Source organism: Nansenia antarctica (genome assembly GCF_963989245.1).
Source record: "Nansenia antarctica genome assembly, chromosome: 3".
Lineage (NCBI taxonomy): Eukaryota > Metazoa > Chordata > Actinopteri > Argentiniformes > Microstomatidae > Nansenia > Nansenia antarctica.
Window position 1 is genome coordinate 68,483,745 of NC_137688.1, and position 20,977 is coordinate 68,504,721.

Sequence of the window (20,977 nt, forward strand, 5' to 3'; positions counted from 1 at the left end):
ACCTTTGTTATATCAGTGTTCTATACATGTTGGTGTTGAACGTACCTTTGTTATATCAGTGAACATGTTGCTGTTGAACGTACCTTTGTTATATCAGTGTTGTACATGTTGGTGTTGAACATGTTGGTGTTGAACGCACCTTTGTTATATCAGTGTTGTACGTGTTGGTGTTGTTGAATGTACCCTTGTTGTACATGTTGGTGTTGAACATGTTGGTGTTAAACATGTTGGTGTTGTACATGTTGGTGTTGAACATGTTGGTGTTGAACATGTTGGTGTTGAACATGTTGGTGTTGTACATGTTGGTGTTGAACATGTTGGTGTTGAACATGTTGGTGTTGAACATGCTGCTGTTGTACATGTTGGTGTTGAACATGTTGGTGTTGAACATGTTGGTGTTGTACATGTTGGTGTTGAACATGTTGGTGTTGAACATGTTGGTGTTGAACATGTTGGTGTTGTACATGTTGGTGTTGAACATGTTGGTGTTGAACATGTTGGTGTTGAACATGTTGGTGTTGAACATGTTGGTGTTGAACATGTTGGTGTTGTACATGTTGGTGTTGTACATGTTGGTGTTGTACATGTTGGTGTTGTACATGTTGGTGTTGAACATGTTGGTGTTGTACATGTTGGTGTTGAACATGTTGGTGTTGAACATGTTGGTGTTGTACATGTTGGTGTTGTACATGTTGGTGTTGTACATGTTGGTGTTGAACATGCTGCTGTTGAATGTACCCTTGTTGTACATGTTGGTGTTGAACATGTTAGTGTTGAACATGTTGGTGTTGAACGTGTTGGTGTTGAACGTGTTGGTGTTGAACGTACCCTTGTTGTACATGTTGGTGTTGAACATGTTGGTGGTGAACGTGCTGGTGTTGAACATGCTGCTGTTGAACATGCTGCTGTTGAACGTACCCTTGTTTTACATGTTGGTTTTGAACATACCTTTGTTATATCAGTGTTGAACATGCTGCTGGTGAACATACCCTTGTTGTACATGTTGGTGTTGAACATGTTGGTGTTGAACATGTTGGTGTTGAACATGTTGGTTTTGAACGCACCTTTGTTGAACATGTTGGTTTTGAACATACCTTTGTTATATCAGTGTTGAACATGCTGGTGTTGAACGTGCCTTTGTTATAGTAGTGTTGAACATGCTGCTGGTGAACGTAACCTTGTTGTACATGTTGGTGTTGAACATGTTGGTGTTGAACATGTTGGTGTTGAACATGCTGCTGTTGAACATACCCTTGTTATAGCAGTGTTGAACATGCAGCTGGGGAACGTACCCTTGTTGTACATGTTGGTGGGCACCTGCACCACGCTGAGGCTGAGGTTGACTGACAGGTTGTTGAAGTGGTCGTTGGGCTGCAGGAGGAACTCTCCTCCCAGCTCCACGCTGGCTCCATCCTCATTCACCTCGTTGATCAACACCGCGTTGAAGTACTCATACTGGAGAGAGAGGAGGGGGGGGGGGGGGTGGAGGGAGAGTGAGAGGGAGACAGAGGAAAATAAGGTTAAATCATGTATCACTATACATACATCTCATACCCATCCCCTTAACCACACGACACACACACACACACACACACACACACACACACACAAACCCAAATCACTAAATCATTCCATCATCAGTCAGAAGATCGCGGCTCTGATAACTCATTCCCAGACTCTCACTCTGTTGAGGTCCGTGCGTGTAGAACCTCTGTAGAGGCTGAGGGAGAGGCTGAGGCTGAGGGAGAGGCTGAGGGGAGGCTGAGGGGAGACTGAGGTAGAGGCTGAGGTAGAGGCTGAGGGGAGACTGAGGTAGAGGCTGAGAGGGAGGCTGAGGTAGAGGCTGAGGTAGAGGCTGAGAGGGAGGCTGAGGGGAGACTGAGGTAGAGGCTGAGAGGGAGGCTGAGGTAGAGGCTGAGGTAGAGGCTGAGGTAGAGGCTGAGGGGAGACTGAGGTAGAGGCTGAGGTAGAGGCTGAGGTAGAGGCTGAGAGGGAGGCTGAGGTAGAGGCTGAGGTAGAGGCTGAGGTAGAGGCTGAGAGGGAGGCTGAGGTAGAGGCTGAGGGGAGGCTGAGGTAGAGGCTGAGAGGGAGGCTGAGGGGAGGCTGAGGTAGAGGCTGAGGGGAGGCTGAGGTAGAGGCTGAGGTAGAGGCTGAGGTAGAGGCTGAGGTAGAGGCTGAGGTAGAGGCTGAGGTAGAGGCTGAGGGAGAGGCTGAGGTAGAGGCTGAGGTAGAGGCTGAGGTATGAATGAATGAATGGTCTTTATTGTCATTGCTATAGTACAGGTACCAAACAACGACATTTAGGAGGGGTGGCTCCCCTGGTGCTAGGAAAGAAAAAAAAAACTAAAAAAACAAGAAGGGAAAGGAGCTGGTTTACATAAATAAAGGCTATGTACACTATCCACTATACTATACTGTACAGATAAGACGACTAGGGTTGTCATATTGCACATAGTGTTATTGCACATTCATTTAAAGTGTCGCAGTTTGCAGGCTTGAAATGTACACATTTGTGCCTCAGCACTACACCTGATTTTTTCAATCCAGCAGCTGCCATCAATCCGTCCAGACTGTCCAGGGCCCAGAACCTAGGTCTTTGCTGTGTTCAGGGCCTGGATGGCCCTGGGGTAGAAGCTGAGCTTCAGTCTGTTTGTCCTTGCGGCCATGGTCCTGTACCGCCTTTTCGAGGGCAGCCGGGCAAAGTGTTCGTACCTAGGGTGGGATGGGTCTCTGGAGATCTTGGAGGCCTTCCTGAGGCAGCGTGTGTTGTACAGCTCTTCCAGAGAGGGGAGGGGGGCGCCGGTGATCTTCTGTGCTGTTCTCACGACTCTCTGTAGCGCATTTCTCTCCACGGTTGTGCAGCTGGAGAACCAGTTGCAGATGCAGTAGGTGAGGATGCTCTCCACTGCGCAGCGGTAGAAGGCCACCAGTATCTCCTGCTTGTTGTGTTCCTTCCTGAGGACTCTCAGGAAGTAGAGCCGCTGTTGTGCCTTCTTGATGGTGGCTGCTGTGTTGTTCTTCCAGGACAGGTCATCCTGTATGTGCACCCCCAGGAATCGGAGGGTTGAGACTCTCTCCACGCTCTCTCCGTCGATGAGCACGGGCTGGACCTCAGATTTTAGAGGCTGAGGTAGAGGCTGAGGGGAGACTGAGGTAGAGGCTGAGGTAGAGGCTGAGAGGGAGGCTGAGGTAGAGGCTGAGGTAGAGGCTGAGAGGGAGACTGAGGTAGAGGCTGAGGTAGGTAGAGGCTGAGGTAGAGGCTGAGGTAGAGGCTGAGGTAGAGGCTGAGGTAGAGGCTGAGGTAGAGGCTGAGGTAGAGGCTGAGGTAGGTAGAGGCTGAGGTAGAGGCTGAGGTAGAGGCTGAGGTAGAGGCTGAGGTAGAGGCTGAGGTAGAGGCTGAGGTAGAGGCTGAGGGGAGGCTGAGGTAGAGGCTGAGGTAGAGGCTGAGGGGAGGCTGAGGGGAGGCTGAGGTAGAGGCTGAGGTAGAGGCTGAGGTAGAGGCTGAGGTAGAGGCTGAGGGGAGACTGAGGTAGAGGCTGAGGTAGAGGCTGAGGGGAGGCTGAGGTAGAGGCTGAGGGGAGGCTGAGGTAGAGGCTGAGGGGAGGCTGAGGTAGAGGCTGAGGTAGAGGCTGAGGGGAGGCTGAGGTAGAGGCTGAGGGGAGGCTGAGGTAGAGGCTGAGGGGAGGCTGAGGTAGAGGCTGAGGGGAGGCTGAGGTAGAGGCTGAGGTAGAGGCTGAGGTAGAGGCTGAGGTAGAGGCTGAGGGGAGGCTGAGGTAGAGGCTGAGGGGAGACTGAGGTAGAGGCTGAGGTAGAGGCTGAGGTAGAGGCTGAGGTAGAGGCTGAGGGGAGGCTGAGGTAGAGGCTAAGGTAGAGGCTGAGGGGAGGCTGAGGTAGAGGCTGAGGGGAGACTGAGGTAGAGGCTGAGGTAGAGGCTGAGGTAGAGGCTGAGGGAGAGGCTGAGGTAGAGGCTGAGGGGAGGCTGAGGTAGAGGCTAAGGTAGAGGCTGAGGGGAGGCTGAGGTAGAGGCTGAGGGGAGACTGAGGTAGAGGCTGAGGTAGAGGCTGAGGTAGAGGCTGAGGGAGAGGCTGAGGTAGAGGCTGAGGTAGAGGCTGAGGTAGAGGCTGAGGGAGAGGCTGAGGTAGAGGCTGAGGGGAGACTGAGGTAGAGGCTGAGGTAGAGGCTGAGGGGAGGCTGAGGTAGAGGCTGAGGGGAGACTGAGGTAGAGGCTGAGGTAGAGGCTGAGGTAGAGACTGAAGGGCGGCGGAGGTGAGGGGTGAGTGAGTCCCTCTGTAAGTACACCCAGAGGTCCAGTGTGCTGACTGGGCTGTTCCAAGCCTCCCCCCTCCCTCCCTCCCTTGGCTGGCAGGGTGGTCAGGCCTCTGCTGTATTTTTAGTACTGCGCATACCAGGGAGGCTATTAATAAATCATACAGCAGGTTAAATATAGACCCACCAGCCCTGTCTCCTAAGACAACACACACACCGCACAGAGGCGCAAGAGACACACAGACACACACACCACACAGAGGCGCAAGAGACACACACACACACACACACACACACACGTCACGCACACACACCACACACACACACCGCACAGAGGCACAAGAGACACACACACACACCGCACAGAGGCGCAAGAGACACACACGGATGCCCACACCCCACACACACACACACACACACACACACACACACACACATCGCACAGAGGCGCAAGAGACACACACGGATGCCCACACACACACAAGCGTGCACGCACAGACACACACACACACACACACACAAACACACACACACACAAACACACACACACACACACACATCGCACAGAGGCGCAAGAGACACACACGGATGCCCACACACACACAAGCGTGCATGCACAGACACACACACACACACATCGCACAGAGGCGCAAGAGACACACACAGATGCCCACACACACACAGACGTGCGCAGACTCACTCACACACACAAACACACACAAACACACACACACAAACACACACACACACACACACACACACACACACACACGGACCGTAGAGTATATAGGCATTTGGGATTGTACATGAGTTTACTACAAAGGATCACACACGCACAGACACACACACACACACACACACACACACACACACACACACAATGAAAGCACCCTGCAGAGACAGACACTACAGTCACCAGTCTGCTGTTCCTGGTGACAGGACTGATGTGTGATGTAATACCAGACCCAGAGACGGAGAAGAAGAGAGGAGAGAATGTTCTACCGTAGAGTTGCATTTCAGGTATGAAAGGTACTATACTGTATATATACAAAGGCTATATAAATAAAGCTTTACTTACTTACTTACCTGTTCCTCAGGGAGGGGACAATACAGAGAGAGGGGGAGAGAGAGAGAGACAGGGAGAGAGAGAGAGAGAGAGAGACAGGGAGAGAGAGAGGGAGAGGGAGGGAGAGAGAGAGAGACAGACAGAGAGAGAACTCAGAAGCACCCACACCCTGCATCACCCATCACCTCACCCCTACCTGCCCCCCCACCCCTCCCAACTTCTCCGGGGGTGAGCAAACCTCCCCCAATCTGTCTCCTCACCTCCCCCCATCCCACCACCTCCCCCCACCACCAAACTCAAGACAGGTAACTTTCATCCACTCTGAATCCCTGCCGACCTCCCCTTCCCCCCCCCCCCCATCACCTCCTCCCTCCCCTCCCCTATCCCCCCCCCCTCCCCTATCACCCCCCCCCCCCCCCCCCGACCACATCATTTCTCTAGTGCAACACAGCGATAAAGCCATCAGTTGAGTGTGTGAACGCAGCCCCGTATCAATGTAATTAATCAGCCGTGATTAGGGTTATTAGTCCTCTCCCAGGAGAACACCGCCGAGCCCAAGGTGAAGGAGGACCTCCGCCCCTCCCTCCCTCCATCCCTCCCTCCCTCTCTCTCCCATCCCTTTATCCCTACTTCGACATGAAAAACTAAAAACAGTTTTTAAGAAAGAAAGAAGAAAAAATTTAAGAAAAATGTCTTCTCTTTTGCACTCCTCTCTCTCCCTCCCTCTTTCTCTCTCTCTTCCCATCCCTCTTTCCCGACTTCGACATGAAAAACGAAAAACTGTTCTTTTAAAAAGAAAAACACAATTTGTTCCTTCTCTTTTTCACTCCACTCCTCTCTCTATCTCCCTAGACCTCTTTCCCTACTTCAACATGAAAAATGAACACTTTTTTTTTAAACACTCTGGTACTCTCTCTCTCTCCTCTCCCCTCTCTCTCTCTCTCTCTCTCTCTCTCTCTCTCTCTCTCTCTCTCTCTCTCTCCCCTCTCTCTCCTCTCTCTCTCCTCTCTCTCTCTCCTCCCCCTCCCTCTCCCTCTCTCTCTCCCTCCCTCCCTCTCTCTCCCTCCCTCTCTCCCTCCCTCTCTCCCTCTCTCTCCCTCCCAGAGTGCTGCTTCAGCTGAAGGTCGCGGCGACAGAGAAGGCGTCAGTCTCTGAGGCGGCTGCATGTTGATGCGTTAGCGAACACCGCTAGCAGGGAGGTGAGCGATGAGGCCTGCGTGAGCCGGAGGACTCTGGTCAGTGATGCACTTCCTCTACTGTTAATAACATCAACAATAAACATCATAAATCCGACCTTCCTTCCTGCTAGCATTGTTGAAAGTCGCTTTGGAGAAAAGTGTCGGCTAAACGGTCACTAAACGTCTAGAACACATTAAGCTTGTCTATGCAAGGGCAAAGACGCTCTGAGAAGAATTCTCACAGGCGCGTCTCGCTGAACTGCAAGCTGGCGTTCACGTCTACTTAAGAAATATGGAGGTGATCGCCGGATATGTCGTGACCCCCCTCGGAATTCACGTGAAAAGCGTCACGTTGCCAAGCAACGGAGAGGATCAGCTGGTGGAGCTGTCATGAGGGGTAAGGTGAGGTAAGCCCCCCCCCCAGTTCTGGTGCATGCGGTCAACATCCTCCTACCATTCAGCACTACCTATCTGTTACCTGTCTGTTACCTGTCTGTTACCTGTCTGTTACCTGTCTGTTACCTGTCTGTTACCTGTCTGTTACCTGTCTGTCACCTGTCTGTTACCTGTCTGTTACCTGTCTGTCACCTGTCTGTTACCTGTCTGTCACCTGTCTGTTACTGTCTGTTACCTGTCTGTTACTTATCTGTCACCTGTCTGTTACCTGTCTGTCACCTGTCTGTTACCTGTCTGTTACTTATATGTTACCTGTCTGTCACCTGTCTGTTACCTGTCTGTTACCTATCAGCGTGAAAGTGGTTTCTCAACTTTTGGTCCAGCTCAAGTCAAAGCAGAGGAACAGGTTGGACACTGAGCATGATCTGAGAGTACCTCTGCCGTCACCAGACTCTGAGAGTAGCTCCTCTGTCTACCGTCACCAGACTCTGAGAGTAGCTCTGTCTACCGTCACCAGACTCTGAGAGTAGTTCCTCTGTCTACCGTCACCAGACTCTGAGAGTAGCTCCTCTGTCTACCATCACCAGACTCTGAGAGTAGCTCCTCTGTCTACTATCACCAGACTCTGAGAGTAGCTCTGTCTACCGTCACCAGACTCTGAGAGTAGCTCTGTCTGCCATCACCAGACTCTGAGAGTAGCTCTGTCTACCGTCACCAGACTCTGAGAGTAGCTCTGTCTGCCATCACCAGACTCTGAGAGTAGCTCCTCTGTCTACCGTCACCAGACTCTGAGAGTAGCTCCTCTGTCTACCATCACCAGACTCTGAGAGTAGCTCCTCTGTCTACTATCACCAGACTCTGAGAGTAGCTCTGTCTACCGTCACCAGACTCTGAGAGTAGCTCTGTCTACCGTCACCAGACTCTGAGAGTAGCTCTGTCTACCGTCACCAGACTCTGAGAGTAGCTCCTCTGTCTACCGTCACCAGACTCTGAGAGTAGCTCTGTCTACCGTCACCAGACTCTGAGAGTAGCTCCTCTGTCTACCGTCACCAGACTCTGAGAGTAGCTCTGTCTACCGTCACCCCAGACTCAGAAACTCTTATCTGGACATAATGCACATCCCCAATTATCTCATAAGCTTCCCCAAAAGCCTGTTGAGTGACAGCCTGTTTAGTAGACCTGCTTAGAGAGATTATCATATTGTGTGTGTAAACACAGATACTGTATGTAGTTACGATGTTGATTTTATTCATAATCACTAGGATCAGCGGCACGCAGTTGTGATGTTCATACTCATCCGTTTATTAATCAGGATCAGTTCGTTATTGCTAGAGTAATCTGCTCTATTTGTTTATTTTGTGTAAAAAAACACACACACAAAAAAGAGGTCATGATGACATTGTGTAAAATGTTCACTAGCCTATTTTTGAGAAATACATTTTCGTGGTTTGAATTCTATACAAGCGGGCCGGCGCCTTGCATGGTAGCTTGCCGCCATTGGTGTGTGAATGTGTGCGGGAATGGGTGAATGAGAGGCATCTACCCTCACACTACACTACGGGGGAGCATGCCTATGTTCCCCGGGTCCTATGTTCCCCGGGTCCTATGTTCCCCGGTTCCGCACTTCCGAAAAAGGGTTCTATGTTCCCCGCTTCCGAAAAAGGGTTCTATGTTCCCCGCTTCCGAAAAAGGGTCCTATGTTCCCCGCCTGCCGTTGTGTCAAGCGATCTCATGTGTCGTTATGTGGTACTGCATGAGAGTTTGATTTTTTTTTTTTTTTTTTTTTTTTTGGGGGGGGGGGTCTTAAGATGACTTGGAAATAATGAAGAACACAATGAATGTCATAGTATTGTCTCAGCATTTTATATAACTCCCTAGATAGATCATTTTCGAGATGGAATTGAAAATCTTATATTCCTAAAAGAACACCAGTGATATATATATATATATATATATATATACACATTATTAAATATTTTTTCTATATTTTTGTCAAACGAAATCAAATAAATACAGTAGAGATATCAATCCAAAATATAGGCTTTTATTGCAACCAACAACAACAACAAAAAAACTATGTTTGTGCAAACATGGTGTTTGTTTCCAAGACCAAGCATCAAAATGCCAACCTATGGGACAATACTGTACATCCCATTGGCAGGACGTCACGTAACAGCGCAGTGTGTCTCTAGGTTACAGTGTCACATATCCCATAATATAATCCCTAAGTAACTAGCCAGTTTTCGTAGCACAGTGAGTGACGTCTTCGAAATCGAAAACACAGGCTATAGTGAGACGCGGTCAAAAAAGGCTCACAGGCGGAAACTACATCCCGAACGATAGTTCCTCCCTAGGAAATATTAGTTCCCACTTCACACGAGATAGATAGATTAGATAGTTTGACTGTGTGATAGATAGATAATTTGATATTTTGAAAGTGTGATCGATCGATAGATAGTTTGATTGTGTGATAGATAACTTGATATTTTGAAAGTGTGATAGATAAATCGATATATCAATAAAGAAAAGAGTGTAAAAAGAAACAACTTGCATTGCTGTCATTCTAGCGTAGTGGTTAAGGCTGCGGACTGGAGTTCCAAAGGTTGCGAGTTCGAGACTTGACTAAGTCATTCATTTTTTTTTTTTTTTACATTTAACCGAAGATTTCATGCAAAGGTTTCAAACACCATTGTAATCGTGTCAGTTCTTGTAAATTAGCCTGCACCATAATTTTATAGCCTACAATACTTTTTTAGATGAGATTTTAGATTAGATTCAGACAACGAAATGCAGTAAAAAGTGCGCCTGAAGAGGGATTCGAACCACTGATAAAAAATGACGATTAAATCCTATGGCAGCAGTCAATACCACTAGGCCATTGTGGCGATATGACGGTTTGTAGCCTGCTGCGGATATCACCACAGTAGTAATATTCATTTATTAAAATATGAACATATAACAATAACTGGGGCTAGTATGACCTACGCATTTAATCGGTCAGCAATTTCTTGCCAAACCATTCCCCTCGCCTTGTTAATTGCGGCAGTATTGCACTATTTTACATCTTATTTTTCCGTCTTCATAAAAATCAATAATTCGGAATGCTGCGCAAATGTAGTACCCCTGCAGAGTGGAGTATCTTCATTTCGACAGATCGACACTTCAGGGCTTTTTATGTCTGCGTGCACGCGCCCATATCGAAGATTTGTAAGCCTGTCTTCTGTGAACACTGATGACACAAGGCTGATCCTCGTTCGAGGAATCACCTGAGGCTTGATTTCCAATCTCGAGTTCCCTGAGCGCCGCTATACTGATCCACCTTTAGTGGAATGACCCGCTGATTAGTCACTTTTACAACGAGGTATGACTTGTAAGGATCATGCATTTGTGGAATGAGCAACACAGCTAAACGTGTGGGTAGCGGCCCAACATTTGCAATTGTATGCATGGATTAAAGAAATATTTTTTCTATATTTTGGTCAAACGGAATCAAATAAATACAGTAGAGATATCAATCCAAAATATAGGCTTTTATTGCAACCAACAACAACAACAAAAAAACTATGTTTGTGCAAACATGGTGTTTGTTTCCAAGACCAAGCATCAAAATGCCAACCTGAGACAATACTGTACATCCCATTGGCAGGACGTCACGTAACAGCGCAGTGTGTCTCTAGGTTACAGTGTCACATATCCCATAATATAATCCCTAAGTAACTAGCCAGTTTCCGTAGCACATAGAGTGTGACACATCCTCTTTCACACATCAAATCCTCGGGGGATCCTGGCATACAGAGATGTAGTCTCTTTCACTCTAGTGTTTTAGTAGTCAGGCACAGCAACAAACAGCAACAAACATAATAACAATAGCAATATTTAGGCCAATAACAATAACAATAACATAATAATAACAATAACAATAATAATAATAATAACAATAACACAATTAGGCCAATAACAATAATAATAACAACAACATAGGCCAAAGTGCTATCAAAATAAATGTGGAAATCTAGCCCATACGGACGCTACGGCTGACAGCCCTCCAGTACGAAGCCAGATCTCTGAGGCCCTGCATGTACTGTCCTTTCAGCCTCAGTAGACGGGCCTCCAACTCCCTCCACTTCCGTCTCCTTGTTGGGGGAGCGTGGCTTCTGTCTGCCATCCCCAGCTTACCCTCTGCAAGCGTTTGCTGATCCTTCAGGTGCCGAAGGAATTTCCAAAGTGAAGGATGGCGCACTTGGACAGCATCGTTCAGAGTACGATGATAAGCTAGAACAAAAATACAGAATTATAACTTATTAGCCTATTAATGGCCTATTAATGTGCAAACTGGTTCTACATCTGCAGGCTGATCTACTAACGGTGTGCAGTGAGGATTGTTGATCTTTCCAATGTAGAAGATAGCGGGCCTTATTTGAAGTATAGCCGAAAACAAGTATATCTCAACTTCCCCTGTGTGTGAACTTCAATTAGTATTCGTTATTTGGGATCTTAGTAAATCAGGCCCTAAATGTTATTAGTTTGGCATGAACATTTTGACATTGAACATTTTCCCCTCTGTGTCTCCTCCTTTCACAATTTTAAATCCTTTCTTAATCCTTTCTCAATCACGGTGCCCGCCCATGATTGGACTGATGTTACGTCCATCATCATTAGCGCGCTTTAATCCTTTCTCAATCACGGTGCCCGCCCATGATTGGACTGATGTTATGTCCATCATCATTAGCGCGCCTGTACGTGGCAACTCGTCCACCTGTTTAAAGAGCCCTCCTGTCCTCTGCTGTGTTTGATGTTTCGTTAATGTTTGTTTCGGCTCATAGTTAAACCTCGATATACGCACAGGCCCAGAGGTGATAGGATAAGAATGAATTAACCCATAATTAGCAGACAATATTATATTAACAATATAAAATAATTAACTTAATACCTCAGATTTAGTTATTAGATGAAATTATATTTTTTTTGTTCAGATCTGTCATTGTTACACTTACATTCAACATGATTATTGGTCCTTTGCTCCATGTTTCTTTCGAACACATTCCACATCGCTGGTGGGAAGGCCGCTCCAGGATGGACATATGTGTTACGAACATACGCAAGGAAGTCTTGTAACTCAGGGTGGTTCATCAGGGCACGCCTGGTGTTTCTGTGGTTGAGGAGAAGATCAAAATTGATCTGGACCAGAGGCAGAGGCAGGTGTCCTAAGGCCATCACCTTGAGATGAGATGAGATGAGATGAGATGAGATGAGATGAGAGATGAGATAACGTTTATTGCCATTTATGCATACACATTAAGCATACACATATAGGAATTTGATTTGACGTTACAGTAAGAGCATTTCTAAATGCAATGCAAACAAAACAACACAGGACAGACAGCAGTGCAGACAGAACACAACAAACCTTGCGGATGACTGCTGCCAGTGGATGGTCATGACGGAATGGACCAGCCAATCCAAGTGCCTGTACCCTCTTCCACAAGGCTTGGTTGAAATGGAAGTAGCATCCTCCGATTCTGGCTTGTGGCAACTCCGTTTCAAGAGCAGTTTTCAGCGCTTGCTCAAAGTCACAGATGACTTTACGCGGACGCCAAAGGTGGTGGGTGATTCTCCTGAGTGACGTTTTGACACACTGGAACACTTGTCGGTAGTGTCCAATTGTACGTTGCTCCATGAGGACATGTACAAGGGGGACAACGAAGCCATGAATGTCCCCGAGTATAGTAAATACTTGGTTGTATGGGCGTGGGCACGACTTGAATGTAGCATCCATGTATAATGTCCTGCAGTGTCGCAGCTGTCTCAGGTTGTCCTCTGTGGAAAACACTGCTATGCCCCACTCACTGTCTTGGTGCAGGAGGAAATGGTCTCTGCCCCATGTCTCAGCCCATTGACCGTCGATCCTTACATCATCAACGGTAGCTGGGACGGGAGGGATTACTGCAGCTCTGGCTCTGGCCATAACAGACCTAACTGAGGAGAATCTTTGAGGAGGTCGCCCGCGACCTCCACGCTGGATGGGACGGCCCCGCTGTAGACCTACGCACTCAGCATCGTAAATGCGTTTGATTGGTACTGTGGGTTCTCTCACCACCTCTCCAGTAATCACTTGGCGAAATTGCGCATTGTTCACCATTTGTGTATCGGGGGCATGCACATGTTCGCGGACCTCCCGAACTTCTATGTTGGGATTGACCCCCTCTACATCAAAGATGTTTGTAACCAGAACTGTCCGGCAGTCTTCTCTCCAACACCGCCACCGAATATTCTGTAAATTTGTGCGGTGTTTCTGGTACCTAAAATTATCCAGAACTAATATTTTCCCCCCTCGGTCTCCAGTAATTATTTGAGCCATTGTCACTACGCATGTGTTCCTCACATACCGGTATGTGAGGAAGTCTTGTAACTCAAGCTCAATTACAATTGACCTTAAAACAATTGATAGGGGGTGTTACGCCCTCTGGTGACTCGGAGTAGAAGGGCGCAACAGAGACACACTAAATATCAGAGTGCAACATTGTCCCCTGAAACATACAAGTATATTATATCAATGTGTTTCTATGCAGTATCAATAGCATCTAATTTAGATTTTTTATTTTAGTTGTTTATCTAAAGAAAATAATATTTTAAAATAATGAATTATCTAAAACAATACATTAAAAACAATCTAAATGATATGCTACATTTAGCATATCATGCTACAATGATATGTACATTTCAAGCCTGCAAACTGCGACACTTTAAATGAATGTGCAATAACACTATGTGCAATATGACAACCCTAGGGTACATAAGGTTGCCGAGAATAGGAAATGTTAGAATAGGTATAGCATAGCATAGAGTACAGCACAGTGTTTTATTTGTACAGTATAGTATAGTGGATAGTGTACATAGCCTTTATTTATGTAAACCAGTACTATATCAATGACAATAAAGACCATTCATTGATTCATTCATTCATATTATCAATAGCATACCCCTTTTATAATTAGCATACTGAATTTCATTCTCAGATTTGATATAAAGACTATCAGAGTTGGGTCATTTGTGAAGACATTAATGTGTGAATAGAGCAGATTAATGTCTGAATAGAGCAGATTAATGTATGAATAGAGCAGATTAATGTATGAATAGAGCATATTAATGTCTGAATAGAGCAGATTAATGTCTGAATAGAGCAGATTAATGTATGAATAGAGCAGATTAATGTGTGAATAGAGCAGATTAATGTGTGAATAGAGCAGATTAATGTCTGAATAGAGCAGATTAATGTCTGAATAGAGCAGATTAATGTCTGAATAGAGCAGATTAATGTATGAATAGAGCAGATTAATGTCTGAATAGAGCAGATTAATGTATGAATAGAGCAGATTAATGTTTGTCCATCAACGTGGAATTCTGACGTCTGCCGTGTGAGACCAGGCTGATTAGAGTTAGTAGATTTGTGACAGCCCCCCAGTGTGTCTGAATTGGAGTCCTAGTATACTGTACTTCCAAATGGTTTAGCATGGGGGGTCAGGTTCAGTACTAGATTTGGGCCGAGGTCCAATAGTGTCCTACCTACAAAAGGTTTTGTACATATAATCATTTTGTTCATATAATAATGTTGTACACATAGTAATCCACAGTATGATTATGTATTTGTGTATGTTGTTTAAAAAAAAAAACAATAAAAAAAAAAAACTAACAGTATAATTATGTATTTGTGTATGTTGTTAAAAAAAAAAAAAAAAAAAAAAAAAAAAAAACATGCAGTACTACATAACGACACCTGGGGTCGCTTGACACAACGGCAGGCGGGGAATATACGGAAGCGGGGAACATAGAACCCTTTTTCGGAAGCGGGGAACATAGAACCCTTTTTCGGAAGTTTTCGGAAGAGGGGAACATAGAACCCTTTTTTTTTTTTTTGCTAAGAAACAGGGGAACATAGGACCCGGGGAACATAGGACCCGGGGAACATAGGGATGACCCCCACTACGGTATCTGAGCCACCCTCATGCTACGCTAGGCTATCTTAGCCACCCTCATGCTAAGCTAGGGTATCTTAGCTACCGTCATGCTACATAGCTAGGCTATCTTAACCTCCCTCATGCTACGCTAGGGTATCTTAGCCACTCTCATGCTAAGCTAGGGTATCTTAGCCACCCTCATGCTAAGCTAGGGTATCTTAACAACCCTCATACTACAATAACTAGGCTATCTTGCCACCCTCATACTATCTTCGCCACCGTCATGCTACGCTAGCTAGGGTATCTTTCTTTTCTTTTCCTTCTCACCGGTTTGAAAACGCATCGTCTTTGTCTTTTGGATTGGCTCAGGGCGTAAGAAAAAAACACAGTTTCACTTTCGCGAGGAAGTGGAGACTTTGTTCTCTGTGAGGTTCTCTGTGTGTGTCTCTCCAGGGGGGCCTGTCTCTGCCTTGTTGTTCTAATGAGAGAAACAGCCCTGACAGTTAACAGCCATGGAAATGAACGAAGGCACATATTTGTTTTTTTTTGTTTTTTCCGCCTGTGACCATTCAGTCAATTAACTGTCGTTGCTACAGGAGGTGGTGTCTCCCTTCATCTGGAATAACCATGAAATGAGACGTTAAGAAGACACAAAGGAGAGATGGGGGGGGGGGGGAGGGGGGGAGAGGAGAGGAGAGGAGAGGAGGGGAGGGGAGGAGAGGAGAGGAGAGGTGAGAAGAGGATGGGAGGGGAGGGGAGGGGAGGGGAGGAGAGGAGAGGAGAGGTGAGAAGAGGAAGGGAGGGGAGGGGAGGGGATGGGGAGGGGAAGGGGAGGGGAGAGGAGGGGAGTTGAAGAGAGGAGAGGTGAGGTGAGGTGAGGTGAGAAGAGGAGAGGAGGGGAGGGGAATGGGAGGGGAGGGGAGAGGTGAGAAGAGGGGAGGAGAGGATAGGAGAGGAGAGGAGAGGAGAGGAGAGGCGGGGAGAGTTGAAGAGAGGAGAGGAGAGGAGAGGAGAGGAGAGGTGAAGAGAAGAGAAGAGTTATTGAAGTTATTCCTTCGATGAAAGCAAAAAAAAGTGCTGATTAGACACCGGCTTCGACGAGCGCTTTCAACAGCTGTTTCAACAGAGCTAGCGAACGCGGCGGAGCCGTTAGCATATGCTGCGTCTCTGCATCACAGAGAGAGGACAGAGAAACAGATAACAACACCCACTATGATCCATCTACCCTGCTGCACCCAGGGTATCAGAGCTCACATGCGTGGCCCTTGTACAGAGACCATGAGCTGTGGCTCAGGACCAGACAATCGGGAGGCAGGGATTCCTGTGGCGTCCAATCGGGTGAGGCCGCCAGAGGTCGCGGGAACCATCTCTCTCTCTCCCTCTCCCTCTCCATCTCCCTCTCCATCTCTCTCTCCATCTCTCTCTGCAACTCTCCATCTCTCTCTCTCTATCCCATCTCTCTCTATCTCTCTCTTTCCATCTCCCTCTCTCTCTCCATCTCTCTCTCCAACTCTCTCTCTCTCTTTCCATCCCTCTCCATCTCTCTCTCTCTCTATCCATCTCTCTCTATGCATCTCTCTCTCTCTCCATCTCTCTTTCTCTCCATCTCTCTCTCTCTCTCTCTCTACCTGGCCTGTGTCTCTATCTGGCCTGCAGTGGGACTATAGAGTGAGCCCAGAGACAAGCTTAATTAAAGCTGATTATCACCTTAACGAGCTCTCGCTCACTCTACCCCCCCCCCCGCTCTCTCTCTCTCTCTCTCGCGCTCTTTTGCTCTCTCTCTCTCTGGTCTCAAAGAGATCAATACTTCCTGTGTGCTGCAGGAGATGCATTAACACACACACACACACACACACACACACACACACACACACACGCAAACACACAAGCATGAATACACATGGATATGTACAGGGCATCGAGGAACATTTGGGCCCCCTTGAATCACCACTTTATCTCCTTCCTTCCTTCCCTCCTTCTTTCCCTTCTTCCTTCCCTCCCTCCTTCTTTCCCTCCTTCCTTCCTTCCCTCCTTCCATCCCATGTTCCTTCTTTTCTTGAAATGATCAAACATGTTTAATGAAAGTATAGAATGATCCTGTTCTTATCATACAATACAGGGTGGGAGGGAGGGGGAGAGAGAGAGAGAGAGAGAGAGAGAGAGAGAGAGACAGAGAGAGAGAGAGAGAGAGAGAGAGAGAGAGAGAGAGAGAGAGAGAGAGACAGAGAGAGAGAGGGAGAAAGAGAATGAAAGAGGGGTGGGGAAAAGTCAGAGACAGACAGCTTCACCACTACCCTGCCAAGCCCTGCTTCCACCTGCTGGGACTTTGAGAAGAGAGGGCAGAGACAGACAGAGAGAGAAAGAGAGAGAGGGAGAGAGAAGAGAGAGAGAGAGGTAGAGACAGAGAGAGAGAGAGAAGAGTGTAGTAGTAAGATCTTGTCCTCCAGACAGAAGAACACATTTTATTGGCCTTTTATTTTAACAGCATAACAATCACATCCACATCCTGTTGACCCCTGTCTGACCCCCGACGTGGAGGATCTCAGAACACACACACACACACACACACACACACACACACACACACACACACACACATACACACATACACACATACACACATACACACATACACACATACACAAATACACACACACACACACACACAGACACACACACACACACACACACACACACACACACACACACACACACACACACACACACACACACACACACACAATGGTCTGCTTACTATTTAAAGACCCAGCTCAATAACAGAGCTGTGGATGATCCAGACAAGAGGTCCTCATAGGAATGACTGTCATTGTGTGTGTGTGTGTGTGTGTGTGTGTGTGTGTGTGTGTGTGTGTGTGTGTGTGTGTGTGTGTGCGCATACGCACTCTGGGCCATTGTCTACCTGCTCTGTCTCTCTCTCTGTCTCTATCTCTCTCTCTCTCTCTCTCTCTCTCTCTCTCTCTCCCCCTCTCTCTCTCTCTCTCTTGTCCTCCCCCCTGTGCTCTCTCTGTTCCCTGTCTCCCATCAGGAGATTATCTGATTATATTAGCACCATTATCTGTGTTCTACCTTCTCCATGGAGGGAGTGAAGGCACCATTATCTGTGTTCTACCTTCTCCATGGAGGGAGTGAAGGCACCATTATCTGTGTTCTACCTTCTCCATAGAGGGAGTGAAGGCACCATTGTAGTAGAGTGCCTCAAGGTGGTCCTCCCATGTCCTCCACCCCCTCCACCTCCATCTCTCTACCTCTCTACACCTCCACCTCTCTGCCTCTCTACACCGCCCATCCCCTCCACCCCCCTCCTCCTCCACCTCCATCTCTCTACCTCTCTACACCTCCATCTCTCTGCCTCTCTACACCACCCACCCCCACCTCTCTACACCCCCCTCCTCCTCCTCCTCCTCCTCCCTCTCTCTCTCTCATGTATCAATATATGCAGAGAGAAAATAAACCTGATGTCGCCTTTGTGTTACGACCCAACGTTATCTACAATTTATCTACATTTAACACACAGACACTCACACGCACGCACACACACACACACACACACACACACACACACACACACACACCACACACACACACACACACACAGAGATGCAGCTCTCTAATCAACAGTCCACTTGGCCTCTGGCCGGCCGAGACTGAGACAAACAATGACTATTGATCCATCTGAGACGACTACCACACTGCTCATAAATAACACACCTGCCTGTGTGTGTGTGTGTGTGTGTGTGTGTGTGTGTGTGTGTGTGTGAGTGTGAGTGTGTGTGTGTGTTTGTGTCGTGTGTGTGTGTGTGTAGTGTGTGTTTCAAAGGACTTGAAGGGGACGCTGCCAGCTATTGCCACTAACACACACTCACCTAATCAGTGGAAGAGACAGAGAGAGAGAGAGAGAGAGAGAGAGAGGGAGAGAGAGAGAGAGAGAGAGAGAGAGAAAGAAAGAGAGAGAGAGAGAAAGAGAGAGAGAGAGAAAGAGAGAGAGAGATAGAGAGTGAGAGAGAAGAGAGAGAGAGAGAGAGAGAGAGAAAGAGAGAGAGAGAGGTAGAAAGAGGGGGGTGACAAAGTGAAAGAGAATAGGCTGAGCGAGCAGAGAGAGATAGATGATGAGGTGAGGTGTGTGTGTGTGTGTGTGTGTCCGAGAAACAGGTGTGTCTGTGTGTGTGTGTGTGTGTGTGTGTGTGTGTGTGTGTGTGTCAGAGAGACAGATGGTAAGGTAAGGTGAGGTGTGTGTGTGTGTGTGTGTGTGTCAGAGACACAGAGAGATAGATGATGAGGTGAGGTGTGCGTGGTGTGTGTGTGTCTGGTTGTGTGTGTGTGTATGTGTGTTTCAGAAAGAGATAAATGATAAGGTGAGGTGTGTGTGTGTGTGTGTCAGGGAGATAGATGGTACGGTGTGTGTCCCTGCTCTCTAAACCTGCTGCCCAGTGCTGTTTCCTCTCCAGTCCCACAGAGGAGCTGAACACAAACAACAACACCACTAACACACACACACACGCACACACACACACACACACGCATGCACGCACACAAACAACAACATCACTAACACATCTGCATGTGTTGGCTAATTGACTGATCTGAACTCACTGTGTGGGTTTTAATTGTGATAACTGAGTGTATCCATCAGCTGGTAGAGAGATGGAGAGATGGAGAGAGATGGAGAGATGGAGAGATGGAGAGAGATGGAGAGATGGAGAGAGATGGAGAGAGAGAGAGATGGAGAGAGATGAGAGAGATAGAGAGAGGAAGAGAGAGAGTTGGAGAGAGGAAGAGAGAGAGAGATGGAGAGAGATAGAGAGGAGAGAGGAAGAGAGAGATAGAGAGAGAGTGAGAAAGTGTGTGTGTGCGTGCGTGTGCATGCATGCGTGTGTGTGTGTGTGTGTGTGTGTGTGTGTGTGCGTGCGTGCGTGCGTGTATGTGTGTGTGTGTATGTGTGTTTGTGTGTGTGTGTCAGTGGCGTAGGGGACGGGCCCGCAAGCGACGCATCGCGGGGGGGCCCCCAGCCTCTAGGGGGCCCCCTAACATTGGACATAATTCACCCATGGAACTATGGGTTGGTAGGGCTGCCACAAACTATTATTTTCATAGTCGACTAGTCACCGATTATTTTAACGATTAGTCGACTAATCGGATCATAAATTACAGCTTATCGCACAATTACTCAATCGCTCTTATTTAGCTATCATCTTCTAAATCAGCTTCTAAATTTAGCTTGAAGTTGTTAGTTGTTGTTGTAGGCATGTGCTAACTAAAAATAAAGACAATTAAAATGATTGTTCACTCAAAAATAGATATTTTAATGAACTTTGCAGATTTATTTCTGGCATCACTTGCATGTAATGTAATGTAAAGAGTAGTAGAGGGTGCAAACTGCTGAGTAAAATGAGGTAGGCTAGGCACTAGGCAACCAAAATAATACAAAAACAAAAATAAATACTTGTACAGAGTACAAAAGTTTTGCTTTGCTTCACTCATCTCATAGTAGAACGCGCCTTCTTAGCACTGTAACGTTAAGACAACATTTTTAGCTATTTGATAAGTATCGCTTTGATGACAACGTAAAATAATGTAAGAAGGCTTTTAACGTAACGATATCGTTAGCCAATAACAAGCTAACTAGCTTACCGAGACGAGCCATCGTCTTCCTCGTCATCTGCCACAACGTGCTTCCTTTTTAGATGCTCGCGAATCATAGACGTGCTGCCATGATAAGCGAGTTCAGCTTTGCAAATTTTACATTTTACATTCTTTTTTTCAACGTTGTGGTTGAAATGCTCCCACACTTTAGAGGTACGAGGACAGGAAGACATTTCTCTGTTTGTTTTTCCAGGGAAGTCACGTGTGCCCCGGATGACCGACACTGCGCATGTACATCAAAGACACTGGGAGACGCTAGCCAGTGGCAGCTTCAGGGAAGAAAAACGAATGCTTATCGAATGAAATGAATGGTCTTTATTGTCATTGATATAGTACAGGTACCAAACAACGAAATTTGGGAGGGGGGGCTCCCCTGGTGCTAGGCAAAAAAAAAAAAAAAAAAAAAAAAAAAAAAAAACGCTTATTTCAGCTCCAAAAAAACATGCGACTACGGC

At 47.0% G+C, this 20,977-nt stretch overlaps 1 protein-coding gene across 1 annotated transcript in view; it reads right to left on the bottom strand.

Moving 5' to 3' along the window:
* The window catches only part of cacna2d3a (calcium channel, voltage-dependent, alpha 2/delta subunit 3a), a gene marked incomplete at both ends in the record, with an annotated part of 220,511 nt that overhangs the window by 101,875 nt on the left and 97,659 nt on the right, over positions 1 to 20,977 (bottom strand). Inside the window, one exon of the mRNA XM_080527471.1 lies at positions 1,293 to 1,455. Within this exon, the coding sequence (XP_080383597.1) occupies positions 1,293 to 1,455 (163 nt within the window). The remainder of the gene's footprint in view (positions 1 to 1,292; positions 1,456 to 20,977) is intronic.